General features: G+C 44.1%; 1 protein-coding gene across 1 annotated transcript in view; it reads right to left on the reverse strand.

The window, feature by feature from the left end:
• The window catches only part of lyst (lysosomal trafficking regulator), a 282,509-nt gene that overhangs the window by 227,751 nt on the left and 28,558 nt on the right, over positions 1-26,200 (reverse strand). Inside the window, 1 exon segment of the mRNA XM_052497067.1 lies at positions 15,256-15,350. Coding sequence (XP_052353027.1) covers positions 15,256-15,350 — 95 coding nt within the window.

A 26,200-nucleotide genomic window follows, 5' to 3' on the forward strand; every position in this document is an offset into this window, starting at 1 on the left:
CTTAAAGTAGAAATTACATTACAGCTCTGTTCTTCACATGTTCTCAAATAGGTTCCTCACAAAATAAACATCTAAACCTCGGTGTGTATTTGGTTTTAGAGTTGTTTACACATAAAATCCCACTAGAGCAGCGCTTCCCAGCCTGAAGAACAAATTAACTGAAAATAGAAACATCATCATATCTCCTGAGACCAAGATTGAGGGCTTTGAACCCTCTCATCCTAAAATCCTTAAATATCCACAGCCTTGAAGGTAAAACATCTTAAAAGCAGCAAAACAGATAGATGGGAAGGCAGTGTTGTGTTCATGTCTTCGTGCTCTAAACCCAAGTAGAAAGTAAAAACACGAAGCTCTGTTATCAACCAGCCTGAATGTATGACTGAGGCTTGTGTCCAGAGTGGCACCCTATTCTATTGTCAAAAGGGGGGGGTAGGTTGTGGGCGTGGCAGGGGCACGGCGGGGGGCGGAGTTGAGCTGTCAGAAACGGTGATGGACATCAAGTCTTTTCAGCGAGCCAAACGGTAGGTTACCATGACGTCAGATCGCCTCTGGTCACTATTTACTCTTTCTGCAGTGAGGATTCTTTAGAGAAATATTTCAATATTGTACGACTCAGACTCTACTTCTGTCTTTAGTACTGTACGACTCACTCTACTTCTGTCTTTAGTACTGTACGACTCAGACTCTACTTCTGTCTTTAGTACTGTACGACTCAGACTACTTCTGTCTTTAGTACTGTACGACTCAGACTCTACTTCTGTCTTTAGTACTGTACGACTCAGACTCTACTTCTGTCTTTAGTACTGTACGACTCAGACTCTACTTCTGTCTTTAGTACTGTACGACTCACTACTTCTGTCTTTAGTACTGTACGACTCAGACTACTTCTGTCTTTAGTACTGTACGACTCAGACTACTTCTGTCTTTAGTACTGTACGACTCAGACTACTTCTGTCTTTAGTACTGTACGACTCAGACTACTTCTGTCTTTAGTACTGTACGACTCAGACTCTACTTCTGTCTTTAGTACTGTACGCCTCAGACTCTACTTCTGTCTTTAGTACTGTACGACTCAGACTCTACTTCTGTCTTTAGTACTGTACGACTCAGACTACTTCTGTCTTTAGTACTGTACGACTCAGACTCTACTTCTGTCTTTAGTACTGTACGACTCACTCTACTTCTGTCTTTAGTACTGTACGACTCAGACTCTACTTCTGTCTTTAGTACTGTACGACTCAGACTACTTCTGTCTTTGGTACTGTACGACTCAGACTACTTCTGTCTTTGGTACTGTACGACTCAGACTACTTCTGTCTTTAGTACTGTACGACTCACTACTTCTGTCTTTAGTACTGTACGACTCAGACTACTTCTGTCTTTGGTACTGTACGACTCACTCTACTTCTGTCTTTAGTACTGTACGCCTCAGACTCTACTTCTGTCTTTAGTACTGTACGCCTCAGACTCTACTTCTGTCTTTAGTACTGTACGCCTCAGACTCTACTTCTGTCTTTAGTACTGTACGACTCAGACTACTTCTGTCTTTGGTACTGTACGACTCACTACTTCTGTCTTTGGTACTGTACGACTCAGACTCTACTTCTGTCTTTAGTACTGTACGACTCAGACTACTTCTGTCTTTAGTACTGTACGACTCAGACTACTTCTGTCTTTAGTACTGTACGACTCACTCTACTTCTGTCTTTAGTACTGTACGACTCAGACTCTACTTCTGTCTTTAGTACTGTACGACTCAGACTCTACTTCTGTCTTTAGTACTGTACGACTCAGACTCTACTTCTGTCTTTAGTACTGTACTACTCACTACTTCTGTCTTTAGTACTGTACGACTCACTCTACTTCTGTCTTTAGTACTGTACGACTCACTCTACTTCTGTCTTTAGTACTGTACGACTCAGACTCTACTTCTGTCTTTAGTACTGTACGACTCAGACTACTTCTGTCTTTAGTACTGTACGACTCAGACTCTACTTCTGTCTTTAGTACTGTACGACTCAGACTCTACTTCTGTCTTTAGTACTGTACGACTCAGACTCTACTTCTGTCTTTAGTACTGTACGACTCAGACTCTACTTCTGTCTTTAGTACTGTACGACTCAGACTCTACTTCTGTCTTTAGTACTGTACGACTCAGACTCTACTTCTGTCTTTAGTACTGTACGACTCAGACTACTTCTGTCTTTAGTACTGTACGACTCAGACTACTTCTGTCTTTAGTACTGTACGACTCAGACTACTTCTGTCTTTAGTACTGTACGACTCAGACTACTTCTGTCTTTAGTACTGTACGACTCAGACTACTTCTGTCTTTAGTACTGTACGACTCAGACTACTTCTGTCTTTAGTACTGTACGACTCAGACTACTTCTGTCTTTAGTACTGTACGACTCAGACTACTTCTGTCTTTAGTACTGTACGACTCAGACTACTTCTGTCTTTAGTACTGTACGACTCAGACTCTACTTCTGTCTTTAGTACTGTACGACTCAGACTCTACTTCTGTCTTTAGTACTGTACGACTCAGACTCTACTTCTGTCTTTAGTACTGTACTACTCACTACTTCTGTCTTTAGTACTGTACTACTCACTACTTCTGTCTTTAGTACTGTACGACTCACTCTACTTCTGTCTTTAGTACTGTACTCACTCTACTTCTGTCTTTAGTACTGTACGACTCAGACTACTTCTGTCTTTAGTACTGTACGACTCAGACTCTACTTCTGTCTTTAGTACTGTACGACTCACTCTACTTCTGTCTTTAGTACTGTACGACTCACTCTACTTCTGTCTTTAGTACTGTACGACTCAGACTACTTCTGTCTTTGGTACTGTATGACTCAGACTACTTCTGTCTTTGGTACTGTACGACTCAGACTACTTCTGTCTTTAGTACTGTACGACTCACTACTTCTGTCTTTGGTACTGTACGACTCAGACTACTTCTGTCTTTGGTACTGTCGACTCACTCTACTTCTGTCTTTGGTACTGTACGACTCAGACTACTTCTGTCTTTAGTACTGTACGACTCAGACTACTTCTGTCTTTAGTACTGTACGACTCAGACTCTACTTCTGTCTTTAGTACTGTACGCCTCAGACTCTACTTCTGTCTTTAGTACTGTACGACTCAGACTACTTCTGTCTTTAGTACTGTACGACTCAGACTACTTCTGTCTTTAGTACTGTACGACTCAGACTACTTCTGTCTTTAGTACTGTACGACTCAGACTACTTCTGTCTTTAGTACTGTACGACTCAGACTACTTCTGTCTTTAGTACTGGACTCAGACTACTTCTGTCTTTAGTACTGTACGACTCAGACTACTTCTGTCTTTAGTACTGTACGACTCAGACTACTTCTGTCTTTAGTACTGTACGACTCAGACTCTACTTCTGTCTTTAGTACTGTACGACTCAGACTACTTCTGTCTTTAGTACTGTACGACTCAGACTCTACTTCTGTCTTTAGTACTGTACGACTCAGACTCTACTTCTGTCTTTAGTACTGTACGACTCAGACTACTTCTGTCTTTAGTACTGTGGACTCAGACTACTTCTGTCTTTGGTACTGTAGACTCAGACTCTACTTCTGTCTTTGGTACTGTACGACTCAGACTCTACTTCTGTCTTTAGTACTGTACGACTCAGACTCTACTTCTGTCTTTAGTACTGTGACTCAGACTCTACTTCTGTCTTTAGTACTGTACGACTCAGACTCTACTTCTGTCTTTAGTACTGTACGACTCAGACTACTTCTGTCTTTAGTACTGTACGACTCAGACTACTTCTGTCTTTAGTACTGTACGACTCAGACTACTTCTGTCTTTAGTACTGTACGACTCAGACTACTTCTGTCTTTAGTACTGGACTCAGACTACTTCTGTCTTTAGTACTGTACGACTCAGACTTCTGTCTTTAGTACTGTACGACTCAGACTACTTCTGTCTTTAGTACTGTAGACTCAGACTCTACTTCTGTCTTTAGTACTGTACGACTCAGACTACTTCTGTCTTTAGTACTGCGACTCAGACTCTACTTCTGTCTTTAGTACTGTACGACTCAGACTCTACTTCTGTCTTTAGTACTGTACGACTCAGACTACTTCTGTCTTTAGTACTGGACTCAGACTACTTCTGTCTTTGGTACTGTACGACTCAGACTCTACTTCTGTCTTTGGTACTGTACGACTCAGACTCTACTTCTGTCTTTAGTACTGTACGACCAGACTCTACTTCTGTCTTTAGTACTGTACGACTCAGACTCTACTTCTGTCTTTAGTACTGTACGACTCAGACTCTACTTCTGTCTTTAGTACTGTACGACTCAGACTACTTCTGTCTTTAGTACTGTACGACTCAGACTACTTCTGTCTTTAGTACTGTACGACTCACTACTTCTGTCTTTAGTACTGTACGACTCACTACTTCTGTCTTTAGTACTGTACGACTCAGACTACTTCTGTCTTTAGTACTGGACTCAGACTACTTCTGTCTTTAGTACTGTACGACTCAGACTACTTCTGTCTTTAGTACTGTACGAGCAGACTACTTCTGTCTTTAGTACTGTACGACTCAGACTCTACTTCTGTCTTTAGTACTGTACGACTCAGACTCTACTTCTGTCTTTAGTACTGTACTCAGACTCTACTTCTGTCTTTAGTACTGGACTCAGACTCTACTTCTGTCTTTAGTACTGTACGACTCAGACTCTACTTCTGTCTTTAGTACTGTACGACTCAGACTCTACTTCTGTCTTTAGTACTGTACGACTCAGACTCTACTTCGTCTGTCTTTAGTACTGTACGACTCAGACTCTACTTCTGTCTTTAGTACTGTACGACTCACTACTTCTGTCTTTAGTACTGTACGACTCAGACTACTTCTGTCTTTAGTACTGTACGACTCAGACTACTTCTGTCTTTAGTACTGTACGACTCAGACTACTTCTGTCTTTAGTACTGTACGACTCAGACTACTTCTGTCTTTAGTACTGTACGACTCAGACTACTTCTGTCTTTAGTACTGTACGGCTCAGACTACTTCTGTCTTTAGTACTGTACGACTCAGACTACTTCTGTCTTTAGTACTGTACGACTCACTCTACTTCTGTCTTTAATACTGTACGACTCACTCTACTTCTGTCTTTAGTACTGTACGACTCACTCTACTTCTGTCTTTAGTACTGTACGACTCAGACTACTTCTGTCTTTAGTACTGTACGACTCAGACTACTTCTGTCTTTGGTACTGTACGACTCAGACTACTTCTGTCTTTAGTACTGTACGACTCACTACTTCTGTCTTTAGTACTGTACGACTCAGACTCTACTTCTGTCTTTAGTACTGTACGACTCAGACTCTACTTCTGTCTTTAGTACTGTACGACTCAGACTACTTCTGTCTTTGGTACTGTACGACTCACTCTACTTCTGTCTTTAGTGGACTCAGACTACTTCTGTCTTTAGTACTGTACGACTCAGACTCTACTTCTGTCTTTAGTACTGGACTCAGACTACTTCTGTCTTTGGTACTGTACGACTCACTACTTCTGTCTTTAGTACTGTACGACTCAGACTCTACTTCTGTCTTTAGTACTGTACGACTCAGACTACTTCTGTCTTTAGTACTGTACGACTCAGACTCTACTTCTGTCTTTAGTACTGTAGACTCACTACTTCTGTCTTTAGTACTGTACGACTCACTACTTCTGTCTTTAGTACTGTACTACTCACTACTTCTGTCTTTAGTACTGTACGACTCAGACTCTACTTCTGTCTTTAGTACTGTACGACTCAGACTCTACTTCTGTCTTTAGTACTGTACGACTCAGACTACTTCTGTCTTTGGTACTGTAGACTCAGACGCTACTTGTCTTTAGTACTGTACGACTCAGACTCTACTTCTGTCTTTAGTACTGTACGACTCAGACTCTACTTCTGTCTTTAGTACTGTACGACTCAGACTACTTCTGTCTTTAGTACTGTACGACTCACTACTTCTGTCTTTAGTACTGTACTACTCACTACTTCTGTCTTTAGTACTGTACGACTCAGACTCTACTTCTGTCTTTAGTACTGTACGACTCAGACTCTACTTCTGTCTTTAGTACTGTACGACTCAGACTACTTCTGTCTTTGGTACTGTACTACTCACTACTTCTGTCTTTAGTACTGTACGACTCAGACTACTTCTGTCTTTAGTACTGTACGACTCACTCTACTTCTGTCTTTAGTACTGTACGACTCAGACTACTTCTGTCTTTAGTACTGTACGACTCAGACTCTACTTCTGTCTTTAGTACTGTACGACTCAGACTCTACTTCTGTCTTTAGTACTGTACGACTCACTACTTCTGTCTTTAGTACTGTACTACTCACTACTTCTGTCTTTAGTACTGTACGACTCAGACTCTACTTCTGTCTTTAGTACTGTACGACTCAGACTCTACTTCTGTCTTTAGTACTGTACGACTCAGACTACTTCTGTCTTTGGTACTGTACGACTCAGACGCTACTTGTCTTTAGTACTGTACGACTCAGACTCTACTTCTGTCTTTAGTACTGTACGACTCAGACTCTACTTCTGTCTTTAGTACTGTACACTCACTACTTCTGTCTTTAGTACTGTACTACTCACTACTTCTGTCTTTAGTACTGTACGACTCAGACTCTACTTCTGTCTTTAGTACTGTACGACTCAGACTCTACTTCTGTCTTTAGTACTGTACGACTCAGACTACTTCTGTCTTTAGTACTGTACGACTCAGACTCTACTTCTGTCTTTAGTACTGTACGACTCACTACTTCTGTCTTTAGTACTGTACTACTCACTACTTCTGTCTTTAGTACTGTACGACTCAGACTCTACTTCTGTCTTTAGTACTGTACGACTCAGACTCTACTTCTGTCTTTAGTACTGTACGACTCAGACTACTTCTGTCTTTAGTACTGTACGACTCAGACTACTTCTGTCTTTGGTACTGTACGACTCAGACTCTACTTCTGTCTTTGGTACTGTACGACTCAGACTCTACTTCTGTCTTTAGTACTGTACGACTCAGACTCTACTTCTGTCTTTAGTACTGTACGACTCAGACTCTACTTCTGTCTTTAGTACTGTACGACTCAGACTACTTCTGTCTTTAGTACTGTACGACTCAGACTACTTCTGTCTTTAGTACTGTACGACTCACTACTTCTGTCTTTAGTACTGTACGACTCACTACTTCTGTCTTTAGTACTGTACGACTCACTACTTCTGTCTTTAGTACTGTACGACTCAGACTACTTCTGTCTTTAGTACTGTACGACTCAGACTACTTCTGTCTTTAGTACTGTACGACTCAGACTACTTCTGTCTTTAGTACTGTACGACTCACTACTTCTGTCTTTAGTACTGTACGACTCACTACTTCTGTCTTTAGTACTGTACGACTCACTACTTCTGTCTTTAGTACTGTACGACTCAGACTACTTCTGTCTTTAGTACTGTACGACTCAGACTACTTCTGTCTTTAGTACTGTACGACTCAGACTCTACTTCTGTCTTTAGTACTGTACGACTCAGACTCTACTTCTGTCTTTAGTACTGTACGACTCAGACTCTACTTCTGTCTTTAGTACTGTACGACTCAGACTCTACTTCTGTCTTTAGTACTGTACGACTCAGACTACTTCTGTCTTTGGTACTGTACGACTCACTCTACTTCTGTCTTTAGTACTGTACGACTCAGACTACTTCTGTCTTTAGTACTGTACGACTCAGACTCTACTTCTGTCTTTAGTACTGTACGACTCAGACTACTTCTGTCTTTGGTACTGTACGACTCACTACTTCTGTCTTTAGTACTGTACGACTCAGACTCTACTTCTGTCTTTAGTACTGTACGACTCAGACTACTTCTGTCTTTAGTACTGTACGACTCAGACTCTACTTCTGTCTTTAGTACTGTACGACTCAGACTCTACTTCTGTCTTTAGTACTGTACGACTCACTACTTCTGTCTTTAGTACTGTACTACTCACTACTTCTGTCTTTAGTACTGTACGACTCAGACTCTACTTCTGTCTTTAGTACTGTACGACTCAGACTCTACTTCTGTCTTTAGTACTGTACGACTCAGACTACTTCTGTCTTTGGTACTGTACGACTCAGACGCTACTTGTCTTTAGTACTGTACGACTCAGACTCTACTTCTGTCTTTAGTACTGTACGACTCAGACTCTACTTCTGTCTTTAGTACTGTACGACTCAGACTACTTCTGTCTTTAGTACTGTACGACTCACTACTTCTGTCTTTAGTACTGTACTACTCACTACTTCTGTCTTTAGTACTGTACGACTCAGACTCTACTTCTGTCTTTAGTACTGTACGACTCAGACTCTACTTCTGTCTTTAGTACTGTACGACTCAGACTACTTCTGTCTTTGGTACTGTACTACTCACTACTTCTGTCTTTAGTACTGTACGACTCAGACTACTTCTGTCTTTAGTACTGTACGACTCACTCTACTTCTGTCTTTAGTACTGTACGACTCAGACTACTTCTGTCTTTAGTACTGTACGACTCAGACTCTACTTCTGTCTTTAGTACTGTACGACTCAGACTCTACTTCTGTCTTTAGTACTGTACGACTCACTACTTCTGTCTTTAGTACTGTACTACTCACTACTTCTGTCTTTAGTACTGTACGACTCAGACTCTACTTCTGTCTTTAGTACTGTACGACTCAGACTCTACTTCTGTCTTTAGTACTGTACGACTCAGACTACTTCTGTCTTTGGTACTGTACGACTCAGACGCTACTTGTCTTTAGTACTGTACGACTCAGACTACTTCTGTCTTTAGTACTGTACGACTCAGACTCTACTTCTGTCTTTAGTACTGTACGCCTCAGACTCTACTTCTGTCTTTAGTACTGTACGACTCAGACTCTACTTCTGTCTTTAGTACTGTACGACTCAGACTACTTATTTTCTTCCAATAGCCTGATTAGAAACGGTCTCTGGTGCACATGGGATCAATTACACAGCCTGTGACCTATTTCTTGGTCGACTCGTACCAACATCTCAGCACATTATTGGCTAAATGAATCCAACCGAATAAGCCTAATTAAAATAACAGTAATGAAGGACATGAGCATGGTCAGAGCTTGTGGCTGAGCAGTACCAGAGCTTGTGGCTGAGCAGTACCAGAGCTTGTGGCTCAGCAGTACCAGAGCTTGTGGCTCAGCAGTACCAGAGCTTGTGGCTGAGCAGTACCAGAGCTTGTGGCTGAGCAGTACCAGAGCTTGTGGCTGAGCAGTACCAGAGCTTGTGGCTGAGCAGTACCAGAGCTTGTGGCTGAGCAGTACCAGAGCTTGTGGCTCAGCAGTACCAGAGCTTGTGGCTCAGCAGTACCAGAGCTTGTGGCTCAGCAGTACCAGAGCTTGTGGCTCAGCAGTACCAGAGCTTGTGGCTGAGCAGTACCAGAGCTTGTGGCTGAGCAGTACCAGAGCTTGTGGCTGAGCAGTACCAGAGCTTGTGGCTGAGCAGTACCAGAGCTTGTGGCTGAGCAGTACCAGAGCTTGTGGCTGAGCAGTACCAGAGCTTGTGGCTGAGCAGTACCAGAGCTTGTGGCTGAGCAGTACCAGAGCTTGTGGCTGAGCAGTACCAGAGCTTGTGGCTGAGCAGTACCAGAGCTTGTGGCTGAGCAGTACCAGAGCTTGTGGCTGAGCAGTACCAGAGCTTGTGGCTGAGCAGTACCAGAGCTTGTGGCTCAGCAGTACCAGAGCTTGTGGCTCAGCAGTACCAGAGCTTGTGGCTCAGCAGTACCAGAGCTTGTGGCTCAGCAGTACCAGAGCTTGTGGCTCAGCAGTACCAGAGCTTGTGGCTCAGCAGTACCAGAGCTTGTGGCTCAGCAGTACCAGAGCTTGTGGCTGAGCAGTACCAGAGCTTGTGGCTGAGCAGTACCGCAGTACCAGAGCTTGTGGCTCAGCAGTACCGCAGTACCAGAGCTTGTGGCTCAGCAGTACCAGAGCTTGTGGCTCAGCAGTACCAGAGCTTGTGGCTCAGCAGTACCAGAGCTTGTGGCTCAGCAGTACCAGAGCTTGTGACTCAGCAGTACCAGAGCTTGTGGCTCAGCAGTACCAGCCCCGCTCCTCGCTCCCCACCAGCCCCAACACCCCCCACCAGCCCCCCACTTCGGTCACACCAGCTTCATCTCGGGAGTTGATAGGTTTGAAGTCATAAACAGCGCAATGCTTGACGCACAAGGAAGAGCTGCTGGCAAAACGCACTAAAGTGCTGTTTGAATGAATGTTTACGCGCCTGCTTCTGCCTACCACCGCTCAGTCAGATAATAATAATAATAATAATAATAATAATAATAATATATGCCATTTAGCAGACGCTTTTATCCAAAGCGACTTACAAGTCATGTGTGCATACATTCTACGTATGGGTGGTCCCGGGAATCGAACCCACTACCCTGGCGTTACAAGCGCCATGCTCTACCAACTGAGCTACAGAAGGACCACACTTAGATACTTGTATGCTCAGTCAGATTATATGCAACGCAAGACACGCTAGATAATATCTAGTAATATCATCAACCATGTGTAGTTAACTAGTGATTATGATTGATTGTTTTTTATAAGATAAGTTTAATGCTAGCTAGCAACTTACCTTTGCTTACTGCGTTCGTGTAACAGGCAGTCTCCTCGTGGAGTGCAATGAGAGGCAGGTGGTTAGAGCTTTGGACTAGTTAACTGTAAGGTTGCAAGATTGAATCCCCGAGCTGACAAGGTGAAAATGTGTCTTTTTGCCCCTGAACAAGGCAGTTAACCCACCGTTCCCAGGCCGTCATTGAAAATAAGAATGTGTTCTTAACTGACTTGTCTAGTTAAATAAAGATTAAATAAAAAGGTGTAAAAATATATATAATAATAAATAAATACAAATCTGCACCCAAAAATACCGATTTCCGATTGTTATGAAAACTTGAAATCGGCCCTAATTAATTCAGATTAATCGGTCGACCTCTAGTCTCCACCACAGACACACATTATTCTCACATTATATTCACATTCAGATAATTTCATAGTTATTACAACATACGTTGTTAAAGTTATTACTTACAAAATACGTTCTTGAATAGGAATGAAACTATTTGACAACTGGATGCAAGTATAAACGCAGGAAAATTATTAAGTAAAGAAAGTCTGATATTGTGACAGGATTTCTTGAAACAGTTCGAGCTAGACACTTCAGTCCCCACTTCAGTCCACTTCAGGCACCTTGAGGTGACACTTCTCACTTCCTCACAACAAATCCTCTTCCTGCCACCATAGAGTTACACACCCCTTCATACGTTACTACACAACACCAGCCCCTACCTTCATTTAACTAGGCAAGTCAGTTAAGAACAAATTCTTACTTACAATGACTGCCTTGTTCAGGGGAACAGTGAGTTAACTGCCTTGTTCAGGGGAACAGTGGGTTAACTGCCTTGTTCAGGGGAACAGTGGGTTAACTGCCTTGTTCAGGGGAACAGTGGGTTAACTGCCTTGTTCAGGGGAACACAATACACATTTATGTCAGTCCATGTGTGTGTGATATCTATCACACACACTTCCAGCTCTCCAATGCCAAAACAATCATCATCAACCCACCAAAGATTAGTGTGAGTCTGAGTACTTTCCCTCCAGTCAATGTGGTTTGACAATCAATAATCATCAATCCACCAAAGATTAGTGTGAGTCTGAGTACTTTCCCTCCAGTCAATGTGGCTAACCTCTGGGGAGCTAGCTAGGAGAGGGCTAACCTCTGGGGAGCTAGCTAGGAGAGGGCTAACCTCTGGGGAGCTAGCTAGGAGAGGGCTAACCTCTGGGGAGCTAGCTAGGAGAGGGCTAACCTCTGGGGAGCTAGCTAGGAGAGGGCTAACCTCTGGGGAGCTAGCTAGGAGAGGGCTAACCTCTGGGGAGCTAGCTAGGAGAGGGCTAACCTCTGGGGAGCTAGCTAGGAGAGGGCTAACCTCTGGGGAGCTAGCTAGGAGAGGGCTAACCTCTGGGGAGCTAGCTAGGAGAGGGCTAACCTCTGGGGAGCTAGCTAGGAGAGGGCTAACCTCTGGGGAGCTAGCTAGGAGAGGGCTAACCTCTGGGGAGCTAGCTAGGAGAGGGCTAACCTCTGGGGAGCTAGCTAGGAGAGGGCTAACCTCTGGGGAGCTAGCTAGGAGAGGGCTAACCTCTGGGGAGCTAGCTAGGAGAGGGCTAACCTCTGGGGAGCTAGCTAGGAGAGGGCTAACCTCTGGGGAGCTAGCTAGGAGAGGGCTAACCTCTGGGGAGCTAGCTAGGAGAGGGCTAACCTCTGGGGAGCTAGCTAGGAGAGGGCTAACCTCTGGGGAGCTAGCTAGGAGAGGGCTAACCTCTGGGGAGCTAGCTAGGAGAGGGCTAACCTCTGGGGAGCTAGCTAGGAGAGGGCTAACCTCTGGGGAGCTAGCTAGGAGAGGGCTAACCTCTGGGGAGCTAGCTAGGAGAGGGCTAACCTCTGGGGAGCTAGCTAGGAGAGGGCTAACCTCTGGGGAGCTAGCTAGAGAGGGCTAACCTCTGGGGAGCTAGCTAGGAGAGGGCTAACCTCTGGGGAGCTAGCTAGGAGAGGGCTAACCTCTGGGGAGCTAGCTAGGAGAGGGCTAACCTCTGGGGAGCTAGCTAGGAGAGGGCTAACCTCTGGGGAGGTAGCTAGGAGAGGGCGGTGTGAACGGTGTGTGTGTGTGTGTGGGGGGGGTTGGCCTATGGGGAGCTAGCTAAGAGAGGAACAGTGTGTGCGCGCGCCTATGGGGAGCTGGGGCTCCCCAGAGGTTAGCCCTTTTGATTTTGATTTTTTTTTTTTTTTTTTTTTTTGAGTAAACACAGGGACTGATGGCTGGGAGCAAAGCTGAGTTAGAAGAATGACACCACTATGACAACTCCAACTCCCCACGACCACAACCGGCTGTTCCTACTGCTAAAGAAAGTGCATCTGAAACTTAGAAAACACAAAGCTGTGACTGGTGGTCGACAGCTACAAATGACACAGCAAACATTTTAACTGCGAAGAAGACAACTGTTGCTGCTTTGCCCCTTGTTATACCACACAATCTAGAGAGTGGTTACTCTGCCCGGAGAGCACCACCACTGTGTGTGACATTAGTTCTACAACACCAATCAATCACTGCTGATACGTCACGTTACCCATAAAGACCACACCCATAAAGACCACACATAAAGACCACACCCATTAAAATGGATAGAGAGCTCTACTTGCTCCACCATTTTAAAGTAATCAAACCAACTGGGTTCAGCCAATGAACCAATGTTATTCGTCAAAATTGGGTTGATTGGTTTGTGGCCGGGGACTTTAATGCAGGGAAACTTAATGTGATTTTACCTCATTTCTACCAGCATGTTAAATGTGGAAACAGAGGAGAAAATAAAAAAAACTCTAGACCTCCTTTACTCCACACAGAGATGCACAAAGCTCTAGACCTCCTTTTATCCACACAGAGATGCACAAAGCTCTAGACCTCCTTTAGTCCACACAGAGATGCACAAAACTCTAGACCTCCTTTACTCCACACAGAGATGCACAAAACTCTAGACCTCCTTTACTCCACACAGAGATGCACAAAACTCTAGACCTCCTTTAATCCACACAGAGATGCACAAAGCTCTAGACCTCCTTTAATCCACACAGAGATGCACAAAGCTCTAGACCTCCTTTACTCCACACAGAGATGCACAAAACTCTAGACCTCCTTTAATCCACACAGAGATGCACAAAGCTCTAGACCTCCTTTACTCCACACAGAGATGCACAAAACTCTAGACCTCCTTTAATCCACACAGAGATGCACAAAGCTCTAGACCTCCTTTACTCCACACAGAGATGCACAAAACTCTAGACCTCCTTTAATCCACACAGAGATGCACAAAACTCTAGACCTCCTTTAATCCACACAGAGATGCAAAGCCTATCCTCCTGATTCCTGCTTACAAGCAAAAAAATAAAGCAGGAAGCACCAGTGACTCGATCAATAAAAAAGTGGTCAGATGAAGCAGATGCTATCACAGACTGGAATATATTCCGGGATTCTTCCGATGGCATTGAGGAGTACACCACATCAGTCACTGGCTTCATAAATAAGTACATTGATGACGTCGTCCCCACAGTGACCGTACGTACATACCCTAACCAGAAGCCATGGATTACAGGCAACATCCACGCTGAGCTAAAAGGGTAGAGCTGCCGCTTTCAAGGAGCGGGACTCTGGCACCGGAAGTCTCCCTATGCAACGAACCATCAAACAGCAGCGCCAATACAGGACTCAGATTGTAGGATTCAACACCGACTCAGACGCTCGTCGGAACTGCCCAGTGACGCGAACCTACCAGACAAGCTCTTACTTCTATGCTCGCTTCGAGGCAAGCAACACTGAAGCATGCTTGAGAGTACCAGCTGTTCTAGATGACTGTGTCATCACGCTCTCCGTAGCCGATGTGAGTAAGACTTTTAAACAGGTCAACATTCACAAGGCCGCAGGGCCAGACATGTACTCCGAGCATGCGCTGACCAAATGGCAAGTGTCTTCACTGACATTTTTCAACCTCTTCCTGTCTGAGTCTGTAATACTAACATGTTTCAAGCAGACCACCATAGTCCCTGTGCCCAAGAACACTAAGGCAACCTGCCTAAATGACTAGCGACCGCAGCACTCACATCTGTAGTCATGAAGTGCTAACGAAGGATGAGCTAACGAAGGGTGAGCTAACGAAGGATGAGAAATATGTTAACTCTTTTGGGATAGGGGGCAGCATTTTCACTTTTGGATGAATAGCGTGCCCAGAGTGAACTGCCTCCTACTCTGTACCAGATGCTAATATATGCATATTATTATTAGTATTAGAGGTCAACCGATTATGATTTTTCTTCGACAATACCAATACCAATTATTGGAGGACCAAAAAAAGCCGATACATTTTTCATTAACCTTTGACTATTGGATGTTCTTATAGGCACTATAGTATTGCCAGTGTAACAGTATAAATCGGTCGATGTCTAATCCAGACTTCTGTTGGGTAACAGGAGGGTAACAGACAAACATCCATCAGACTTGTCTTCAGGGGTCGCATTAGCTTTCAGAAATAGGCATTTTCAAAATTGCAGACCATCAAAACAAATTCATTTCATCTGAGTCAGGAAGTTCACAAAGACCTTACCAGAACTTCAGAGCATCCTTGTTGCCATGGCTGTTGTGGAGGTGGCGGACACAGTGGAACAGACACAGGAAACTCTCCAGGCACTGAAGACTGACCTGAGAGGGGAGAGAAGAGAAGGGAGAAGATTGACCTCAGGGCGTCTAAGATCAAAATAGAGTGTTCCTAGTATCTGCCCATTTAAAATGTCCACCCATAAATGTTGACGGTACGAGAAGATCTTAGCTCAGGCTTACGTGCTACGTCACGTCGCTAGGATACAGGGCTACGTCACGTAGCTAGGATACAGGGCTACGTCACGTAGCTAGGATACAGGGCTACGTCACGTAGCTAGGATACAGGGCTACGTCACGTAGCTAGGATACAGGGGTACGTCACGTAGCTAGGATACAGGGCTAAGTCACGTAGCTAGGATACAGGGATACCTCACGTAGCTAGGATACAGGGCTACGTGCTACCTCACGTAGCTAGGATACAGGGCTACGTGCTACCTCACGTCGCTAGGATACAGGGCTACCTCACGTCGCTAGGATACAGGGCTACCTCACGTCGCTAGGATACAGGGCTACGTGCTTCCTCACGTCGCTAGGATACAGGGCTACGTGCTACCTCACGTCGCTAGGATACAGGGCTACGTGCTACCTCACGTCGCTAGGATACAGGGCTACGTGCTACCTCACGTCGCTAGGATACAGGGCTACGTGCTACCTCACGTCGCTAGGATACAGGGCTACCTCACGTCGCTAGGATACAGGGCTACGTGCTACCTCACGTAGCTAGGATACAGGGCTACGTGCTACCTCACGTAGCTAGGATACAGGGCTACGTGCTACCTCACGTAGCGAGGATACAGGCTACCTCACGTAGCTAGGATACAGGGCTACGTGCTACCTCACGCTAGGATACAGGGCTACGTGCTACCTCACGTAGCTAGGATACAGGGCTACGTGCTACCTCACGTCACTAGGATACAGGGCTACGTGCTACCTCACGTCGCTAGGATACAGGGCTACGTGCTACCTCACGTCGCTAGGATACAGGGCTACGTGCTACCTCACGTCGCTAGGATACAGGGCTACGTGCTACCTAGTGTTAGGATACTGTGCTACGTGCTACCTCATGTAGCTAGGATACAGGGCTACGTGCTACCTCACGTAGCTAGGATACAGGGTTACGCACTACCTCATGTAGCTAGGATACAGGGTTAGCTAGCTCTTTAGGTCACCATTTCCACCAGCTAGCTCATTAAGTCACCATGTCCACTAGCTAGCTCATTAAGTCACCATGTCCACTAGCTAGCTCATTAAGTCACCATGTCCACTAGCTAGCTCATTAAGTCACCATGTCCACTAGCTAGCTCATTAAGTCACCATGTCCACTAGCTAGCTCATTAAGTCACCATGTCCACTAGCGAGCTCATTAAGGCACCATGTCCACTAGCGAGCTCATTAAGGCACCATGTCCACTAGCGAGCTCATTAAGGCACCATGTCTCACCATGTCCACTAGCTAGCTCATTAAGTCACCATGTCCACTCAGCTCATTAAGTCACCACTAGCTAGCTCATTAAGTCACCATGTCCAGTAGCGAGCTCATTAAGTCACCATGTCCACTAGCGAGCTCATTAAGTCACCATGTCCACTAGCGAGCTCATTAAGTCACCATGTCCACTAGCGAGCTCATTAGGTCACCATGTCCACTAGCGAGCTCATTAAGTCACCATGTCCACTAGCGAGCTCATTAAGTCACCATGTCCACTAGCGAGCTCATTAAGTCACCATGTCCACTAGCGAGCTCATTAAGGCACCATGTCTCACCATGTCCACTAGCTAGCTCATTAGGTCACCATGTCTCACCATGTCCACTAGCTAGCTCATTAAGGCACCATGTCTCACCATGTCATGACTGTAAGTCGCTTTGGATAAAAGCGTCTGCTAAATGGCATATATTATTATTATTATTATGTCCACTAGCGACCTCATTAAGTCACCATGTCCACTCGCTAGCTCATTAAGTCACCATGTCCACTAGTGAGCTCATTAAGTCACCATGTCCACTAGCGAGCTCATTAAGTCACCATGTCCACTCGCTAGCTCATTAAGTCACCATGTCCACTAGTGAGCTCATTAAGTCACCATGTCCACTAGCGAGCTCATTAAGTCACCATGTCCACTAGCGAGCTCATTAAGTCACCATGTCCACTAGCGAGCTCATTAAGTCACCATGTCCACTAGCGAGCTCATTAAGTCACCATGTCCACTAGCTAGCTCATTAAGTCACCATGTCCACTAGTGAGCTCATTAAGTCACCATGTCCACTAGCTAGCTCATTAAGTCACCATGTCCACTAGCTAGCTCATTAAGTCACCATGTCCACTAGCTAGCTCATTAAGTCACCATGTCCACTAGCTAGCTCATTAAGTCACCATGTCCACTAGCTAGCTCATTAAGTCACCATGTCCACTAGCTAGCTCATTAAGTCACCATGTCCACTAGCTAGCTCATTAAGTCACCATGTCCACTAGCGAGCTCATTAAGGCACCATGTCCACTAGCGAGCTCATTAAGGCACCATGTCCACTAGCGAGCTCATTAAGGCACCATGTCTCACCATGTCCACTAGCTAGCTCATTAAGTCACCATGTCTCACCATGTCCACTAGCTAGCTCATTAAGTCACCATGTCCAGTAGCGAGCTCATTAAGTCACCATGTCCACTAGCGAGCTCATTAAGTCACCATGTCCACTAGCGAGCTCATTAAGTCACCATGTCCACTAGCGAGCTCATTAAGTCACCATGTCCACTAGCATGCTCATTAAGTCACCATTCCAAGTCACCATTCTCACCATGTCCACTAGCGAGCTCATTAAGTCACCATGTCCACTAGCGAGCTCATTAAGTCACCATGTCCACTAGCGAGCTCATTAAGTCACCATGTCCACTAGCGAGCTCATTAAGTCACCATGTCCACTAGCGAGCTCATTAGGCACCATGTCACCATGTCCACTAGCTAGCTCATTAAGTCACCATGTCCACTAGCTAGCTCATTACCATGTCTCACCATGTCCACTAGCGAGCTCATTAAGTCACCATGTCCACTAGCGAGCTCATTAAGGCACCATGTCTCACCATGTCCACTAGCTAGCTCATTAGGTCACCATGTCTCACCATGTCCACTAGCTAGCTCATTAAGGCACCATGTCTCACCATGTCCACTAGCTAGCTCATTAGGTCACCATGTCCACTAGCGAGCTCATTAAGGCACCATGTCTCACCATGTCCACTAGCGAGCTCATTAAGTCACCATGTCCACTCGCTAGCTCATTAAGTCACCATGTCCACTAGTGAGCTCATTAAGTCACCATGTCCACTAGCGAGCTCATTAAGTCAACATGTCCACTAGCGAGCTCATTAAGTCACCATGTCCACTAGCGAGCTCATTAAGTCACCATGTCCACTAGCGAGCTCATTAAGTCACCATGTCCACTAGCGAGCTCATTAAGTCACCATGTCCACTAGCGAGCTCATTAAGTCACCATGTCCACTAGCGAGCTCATTAAGTCACCATGTCCACTAGCGAGCTCATTAAGTCACCATGTCCACTAGCGAGCTCATTAAGTCACCATGTCCACTAGCGAGCTCATTAAGTCACCATGTCCACTAGCGAGCTCATTAAGTCACCATGTCCACTAGCGAGCTCATTAAGTCACCATGTCCACTAGCGAGCTCATTAAGTCACCATGTCCACTAGCGAGCTCATTAAGTCACCATGTCCACTAGCGAGCTCATTAAGTCACCATGTCCACTAGCGAGCTCATTAAGTCACCATGTCCACTAGCGAGCTCATTAAGTCACCATGTCCACTAGCGAGCTCATTAAGTCACCATGTCCACTAGCGAGCTCATTAAGTCACCATGTCCACTAGCGAGCTCATTAAGTCACCATGTCCACTAGCAAGCTCATTAAGTCACCATGTCCACTAGCGAGCTCATTAGGTCACCATGTCCACTAGCGAGCTCATTAAGTCAGATGTAGCAGAGCTGGATAGATACTGTGTCCTGTAGCAGCACAACACCAGAGCCTGACATTCAGACAGGTGGGACTTTCCAAAACAGGAAGAGCAGAGAAAGACAAGCCGCCTGACTTCAGCAGCATCACTACCTCCCGTCTTGCTCGGTCCTCTATGCTACATTATTCAGGTGACTACCTCAGTCGTGGCCCTGCTCTGCCAGACACGGGGATGGAGGGACTGAATGGGTTGTCAGGTCCACACAGCAGAGCAGGGCCAAGTGTTTAGTTTGACAGCTCACAGTATGATGTGGTGACTCAACATCCTTCCTCTGTGTATTACAACATTCAGTGGTCAACAGGAACAGACTCCTCAAACTTCTTCCACCATCAGAGGCCTTTGTCTTAACAGTACTGGGTCTTACAGTAACTAACTTCACAGTTACTGTAAAGTGGTGTTAACTGTTTTACAGTAACTAGGCTAGCCTTACAGGAGAGTGTAGCTAACTAAGTTTTACAGTAAGAGTGATAACTGTGTTTTACAGTAACATCAACCCCAACATTAAAACAAGAGCACACTACAAGAGCCAGACTGACCAGTGTCAAGAGAAGACAGGACATCAGTGGGCACCCCAGGAGGAGATACTGAGAGGGACAGAGGCCCTGAGAGGGACAGAGGCCCTGAGAGGGACAGAGGCCCTGAGAGGGACAGAGGCCCTGAGAGGGACAGAGGAGGTCCTGGACATCCCGAAGGGTATACTGGACAAGTAGCATCAGACATGCCCCGAGGATCTATTTCCTGTGTTTGAGGGGTGCAACATCCACTTCACTGTGTTGATTTCTGTCACTCCTCTTTCAGACTCCTGCTTGTGCCTGTCATTTTTCCCTGTAACGTTACGACTGCAGAAATGTTAGTAGTGAACCATCAAACACACCCAGGTAATGGCTGACATGAGCTCAACAGAATACATTCTTTCATTAGCGTCGATAAAGCTAAAGCTTTGGTCAGTGATTTAACGCTTTGACAGGGCCTTCGGAAAGCATTCACACACCTGGACTTGTTACACATTTTGTTGTTACAGCCTTCGTTTACAAATGGATTCAACTGGTATTTGTTGTCACTGGGCTACACACACACACACACACACACACACACAATACTTCATAATGTCAAAGTGGAATTATGTTTTTAGAAATGTTTACAAATCTATTTAAAAAATGCACAGCTGAAACGTGAATAAGTATTAAACCTTGTTACGGCACGCCTACAGCTGAAACGTGAATAAGTATTAATCCTTGTTACGGCACGCCTACAGCTGAAACGTGAATAAGTATTAATCCTCCTTGTTATGGCACGCCTACAGCTGAAACGTGAATAAGTATTAATCCTTGTTATGACACGCCTACAGCTGAAACGTGAATAAGTATTAATCCTTGTTATGACACGCCTACAGCTGAAACGTGAATAAGTATTAATCCTTGTTATGGCACGCCTACAGCTGAAACGTGAATAAGTATTAAACCTCCTTGTTACGGCACGCCTACAGCTGAAACGTGAATAAGTATTAACCTCCTTGTTACGGCACGCCTACAGCTGAAACGTGAATAAGTATTAATCCTTGTTATGGCACGCCTACAGCTGAAACGTGAATAAGTATTAAACCTCCTTGTTATGGCACGCCTACAGCTGAAACGTGAATAAGTATTAATCCTTGTTACGGCACGCCTACAGCTGAAACGTGAATAAGTATTAATCCTTGTTATGGCACGCCTACAGCTGAAACGTGAATAAGTATTAATCCTTGTTATGGCACGCCTACAGCTGAAACGTGAATAAGTATTAATCCTTGTTACGGCACGCCTACAGCTGAAACGTGAATAAGTATTAATCCTTGTTACGGCACGCCTACAGCTGAAACGTGAATAAGTATTAATCCTTGTTACGGCACGCCTACAGCTGAAACGTGAATAAGTATTAATCCTTGTTACGGCACGCCTACAGCTGAAACGTGAATAAGTATTAATCCTTGTTATGACACGCCTACAGCTGAAACGTGAATAAGTATTAATCCTTGTTATGGCACGCCTACAGCTGAAACGTGAATAAGTATTAATCCTTGTTATGGCACGCCTACAGCTGAAACGTGAATAAGTATTAAACCTCCTTGTTACGGCACGCCTACAGCTGAAACGTGAATAAGTATTAATCCTTGTTATGGCACGCCTACAGCTGAAACGTGAATAAGTATTAATCCTTGTTATGGCACGCCTACAGCTGAAACGTGAATAAGTATTAAACCTCCTTGTTACGGCACGCCTACAGCTGAAACGTGAATAAGTATTAATCCTTGTTATGGCACGCCTACAGCTGAAACGTGAATAAGTATTAATCCTCCTTGTTATGGCACGCCTACAGCTGAAACGTGAATAAGTATTAATCCTTGTTATGGCACGCCTACAGCTGAAACGTGAATAAGTATTAATCCTTGTTATGGCACGCCTACAGCTGAAACGTGAATAAGTATTAATCCTTGTTATGGCACGCCTACAGCTGAAACGTGAATAAGTATTAATCCTTGTTATGGCACGCCTACAGCTGAAACGTGAATAAGTATTAATCCTTGTTATGGCACGCCTACAGCTGAAACGTGAATAAGTATTAATCCTTGTTATGGCACGCCTACAGCTGAAACGTGAATAAGTATTAAACCTCCTTGTTATGGCACGCCTACAGCTGAAACGTGAATAAGTATTAAACCTCCTTGTTATGGCACGCCTACAGCTGAAACGTGAATAAGTATTAATCCTTGTTACGGCACGCCTACAGCTGAAACGTGAATAAGTATTAATCCTTGTTACGACACGCCTACAGCTGAAACGTGAATAAGTATTAATCCTTGTTATGGCACGCCTACAGCTGAAACGTGAATAAGTATTAAACCTCCTTGTTACGGCACGCCTACAGCTGAAACGTGAATAAGTATTAAACCTCCTTGTTATGACACGCCTACAGCTGAAACATGAATAAGTATTAAACCTTGTTATGGCACGCCTACAGCTGAAACGTGAATAAGTATTAATCCTCCTTGTTATGGCACGCCTACAGCTGAAACGTGAATAAGTATTAAACCTCCTTGTTACGGCACGCCTACAGCTGAAACGTGAATAAGTATTAAACCTTGTTATGACACGCCTACAGCTGAAACGTGAATAAGTATTAATCCTTGTTATGGCACGCCTACAGCTGAAACGTGAATAAGTATTAAACCTCCTTGTTACGGCACGCCTACAGCTGAAACGTGAATAAGTATTAATCCTTGTTATGGCACGCCTACAGCTGAAACGTGAATAAGTATTAATCCTTGTTATGGCACGCCTACAGCTGAAACGTGAATAAGTATTAATCCTTGTTATGGCACGTCTACAGCTGAAACGTGAATAAGTATTAAACCTTGTTATGACACGCCTACAGCTGAAACGTGAATAAGTATTAATCCTCTGTTATGACACGCCTACAGCTGAAACGTGAATAAGTATTAAACCTCCTTGTTATGGCACGCCTACAGCTGAAACGTGAATAAGTATTAAACCTCCTTGTTATGGCACGCCTACAGCTGAAACGTGAATAAGTATTAAACCTCCTTGTTACGGCACGCCTACAGCTGAAACGTGAATAAGTATTAATCCTTGTTATGGCACGCCTACAGCTGAAACGTGAATAAGTATTAAACCTCCTTGTTACGGCACGCCTACAGCTGAAACGTGAATAAGTATTAATCCTTGTTATGGCACGCCTACAGCTGAAACGTGAATAAGTATTAAACCTCCTTGTTATGGCACGCCTACAGCTGAAACGTGAATAAGTATTAAACCTCCTTGTTATGGCACGCCTACAGCTGAAACGTGAATAAGTATTAATCCTTGTTATGACACGCCTACAGCTGAAACGTGAATAAGTATTAAACCTCCTTGTTATGGCACGCCTACAGCTGAAACGTGAATAAGTATTAAACCTCCTTGTTATGGCACGCCTACAGCTGAAACGTGAATAAGTATTAAACCTCCTTGTTATGGCACGCCTACAGCTGAAACGTGAATAAGTATTAATCCTTGTTACGGCACGCCTACAGCTGAAACGTGAATAAGTATTAATCCTTGTTACGGCACGCCTACAGCTGAAACGTGAATAAGTATTAAACCTTGTTATGGCACGCCTACAGCTGAAACGTGAATAAGTATTAAACCTTGTTATGACACGCCTACAGCTGAAACGTGAATAAGTATTAAACCTCCTTGTTAGGGCACGCCTACAGCTGAAACGTGAATAAGTATTAAACCTCCTTGTTACGGCACGCCTACAGCTGAAACGTGAATAAGTATTAAACCTTGTTACGGCACAACTACAGCTGAAACGTGAATAAGTATTAAACCTTGTTATGACACGCCTACAGCTGAAACGTGAATAAGTATTAATCCTTGTTATGGCACGCCTACAGCTGAAACGTGAATAAGTATTAAACCTCCTTGTTATGGCACGCCTACAGCTGAAACGTGAATAAGTATTAAACCTCCTTGTTATGGCACGCCTACAGCTGAAACGTGAATAAGTATTAAACCTCCTTGTTATGGCACGCCTACAGCTGAAACGTGAATAAGTATTAATCCTTGTTATGGCACGCCTACAGCTGAAACGTGAATAAGTATTAAACCTCCTCGTTACGGCACGCCTACAGCTGAAACGTGAATAAGTATTAATCCTTGTTATGGCACGCCTACAGCTGAAACGTGAATAAGTATTAAACCTCCTTGTTATGGCACGCCTACAGCTGAAACGTGAATAAGTATTAAACCTCCTTGTTATGGCACGCCTACAGCTGAAACGTGAATAAGTATTAATCCTTGTTATGGCACGCCTACAGCTGAAACGTGAATAAGTATTAAACCTCCTTGTTATGGCACGCCTACAGCTGAAACGTGAATAAGTATTAAACCTCCTTGTTATGGCACGCCTACAGCTGAAACGTGAATAAGTATTAAACCTCCTTGTTATGGCACGCCTACAGCTGAAACGTGAATAAGTATTAATCCTTGTTACGGCACGCCTACAGCTGAAACGTGAATAAGTATTAATCCTTGTTACGGCACGCCTACAGCTGAAACGTGAATAAGTATTAATCCTTGTTACGGCACGCCTACAGCTGAAACGTGAATAAGTATTAATCCTTGTTATGACACGCCTACAGCTGAAACGTGAATAAGTATTAAACCTCCTTGTTACGGCACGCCTACAGCTGAAACGTGAATAAGTATTAATCCTCCTTGTTACGGCACGCCTACAGCTGAAACGTGAATAAGTATTAAACCTTGTTACGGCACAACTACAGCTGAAACGTGAATAAGTATTAAACCTCCTTGTTATGGCACGCCTACAGCTGAAACGTGAATAAGTATTAAACCTCCTTGTTACGGCACGCCTACAGCTGAAACGTGAATAAGTATTAATCCTTGTTATGGCACGCCTACAGCTGAAACGTGAATAAGTATTAAACCTCCTTGTTACGGCACGCCTACAGCTGAAACGTGAATAAGTATTAAACCTCCTTGTTATGGCACGCCTACAGCTGAAACGTGAATAAGTATTAAACCTCCTTGTTATGGCACGCCTACATAAGTGCCGGAATAAAAAGTCACATTATAAGATGCATGGACTCACTATGTGAGCAAAAAGAGTGTTTAACATAATGTTTAAATGACTACCTACCTCTCTCTGTACCCCACACACAGATAATTGTCCCTCAGTCGAGCAGTGAATTTCAAAAACACAAGATTCAACCACAAAAGGCCAGGGAGGTTTTCCAATGTCTCGCAAAGAAAAGCACCTACAGGTAGATTAAAAAATAAAGTTTAAAAAAATAACTGCATATATCCCTTTGAGCATGGTGAAGTAATTCATCACACTTTGGATGGTGTATCAATACACCCAGTCACTACAAAGATACAGGGGTCCTTCCAAACTAAGCTGCCAAAGAGGAAACCGCTCAGGGATTTCACCATGAGGCCAACGGTGACGTTGTCACAGTTTCAGAGTGTAATAGCTGTGATAAGAGAGAACTGAGGATGGATCAACAACATTGTAGTTACTCCACAATACTAACATAATTAACAGAGTGAAAAGGAGGAAGACTGTACAGAATACAACTATTCCAAAACATGCATCCTGCTTGCAACAAGGCACTAACGTAGTACTGCAAAAAATGTGACAAAGCAATTCAGTTTTCGTTCTGAATACAAAGTGTTGTGTTTGGGGCAAATCCAATACATTACTGAGTACCACTTGTCAGCATAGTGTTGACTGCATCATGTTATGGGTATGCTTGTAATCATTAAGGACTGGGGAGTTTTTCAGGATAACAAAGAAATGTAATGGAGTTACGCACAGAGGAAAACCTGGTTCAGTATGCTTTTCATCAGACAGTGGGAGATGAATTCACCTTTCAGCAGGACAATAACCTAAAACACAAGGCTAAATCTACACTGGAGATGCTAACTAACTTTGTATTGGTCATCTACCGTAAACATTGTCCTATAAGGAGATGAACGGATACTACAGGATGTCATTTACCCACTCATATATGTCGTAAACTCTAGTTTCAATTAGGTTTGTCCTTTAGAAGAACGCAAACAGTACGCATCACCACGGTTACTGTCCTGGTTCCATTTATTTATATACAATATCGATGGGAGTAATTGATTAGTGCGTAATTGATTACAGTAGAACAAGCTAATCACTTCCTGTCTAGAGTGCTCCTTGTTAAAAAAAACGTGGCCCACCACCTGGATTCAGTCTTATGTAGCAAAATTTGAAATGGTGTTTTTTTTTTTTTTTTACATTAGATAAAAGTAGAGACTCGGAGCTAGAAAATTGTACATCAAACACTACAGT

Source organism: Oncorhynchus keta, chromosome 3 (assembly GCF_023373465.1).
Source record: "Oncorhynchus keta strain PuntledgeMale-10-30-2019 chromosome 3, Oket_V2, whole genome shotgun sequence".
Taxonomy (NCBI): Eukaryota; Metazoa; Chordata; class Actinopteri; order Salmoniformes; family Salmonidae; genus Oncorhynchus; species Oncorhynchus keta.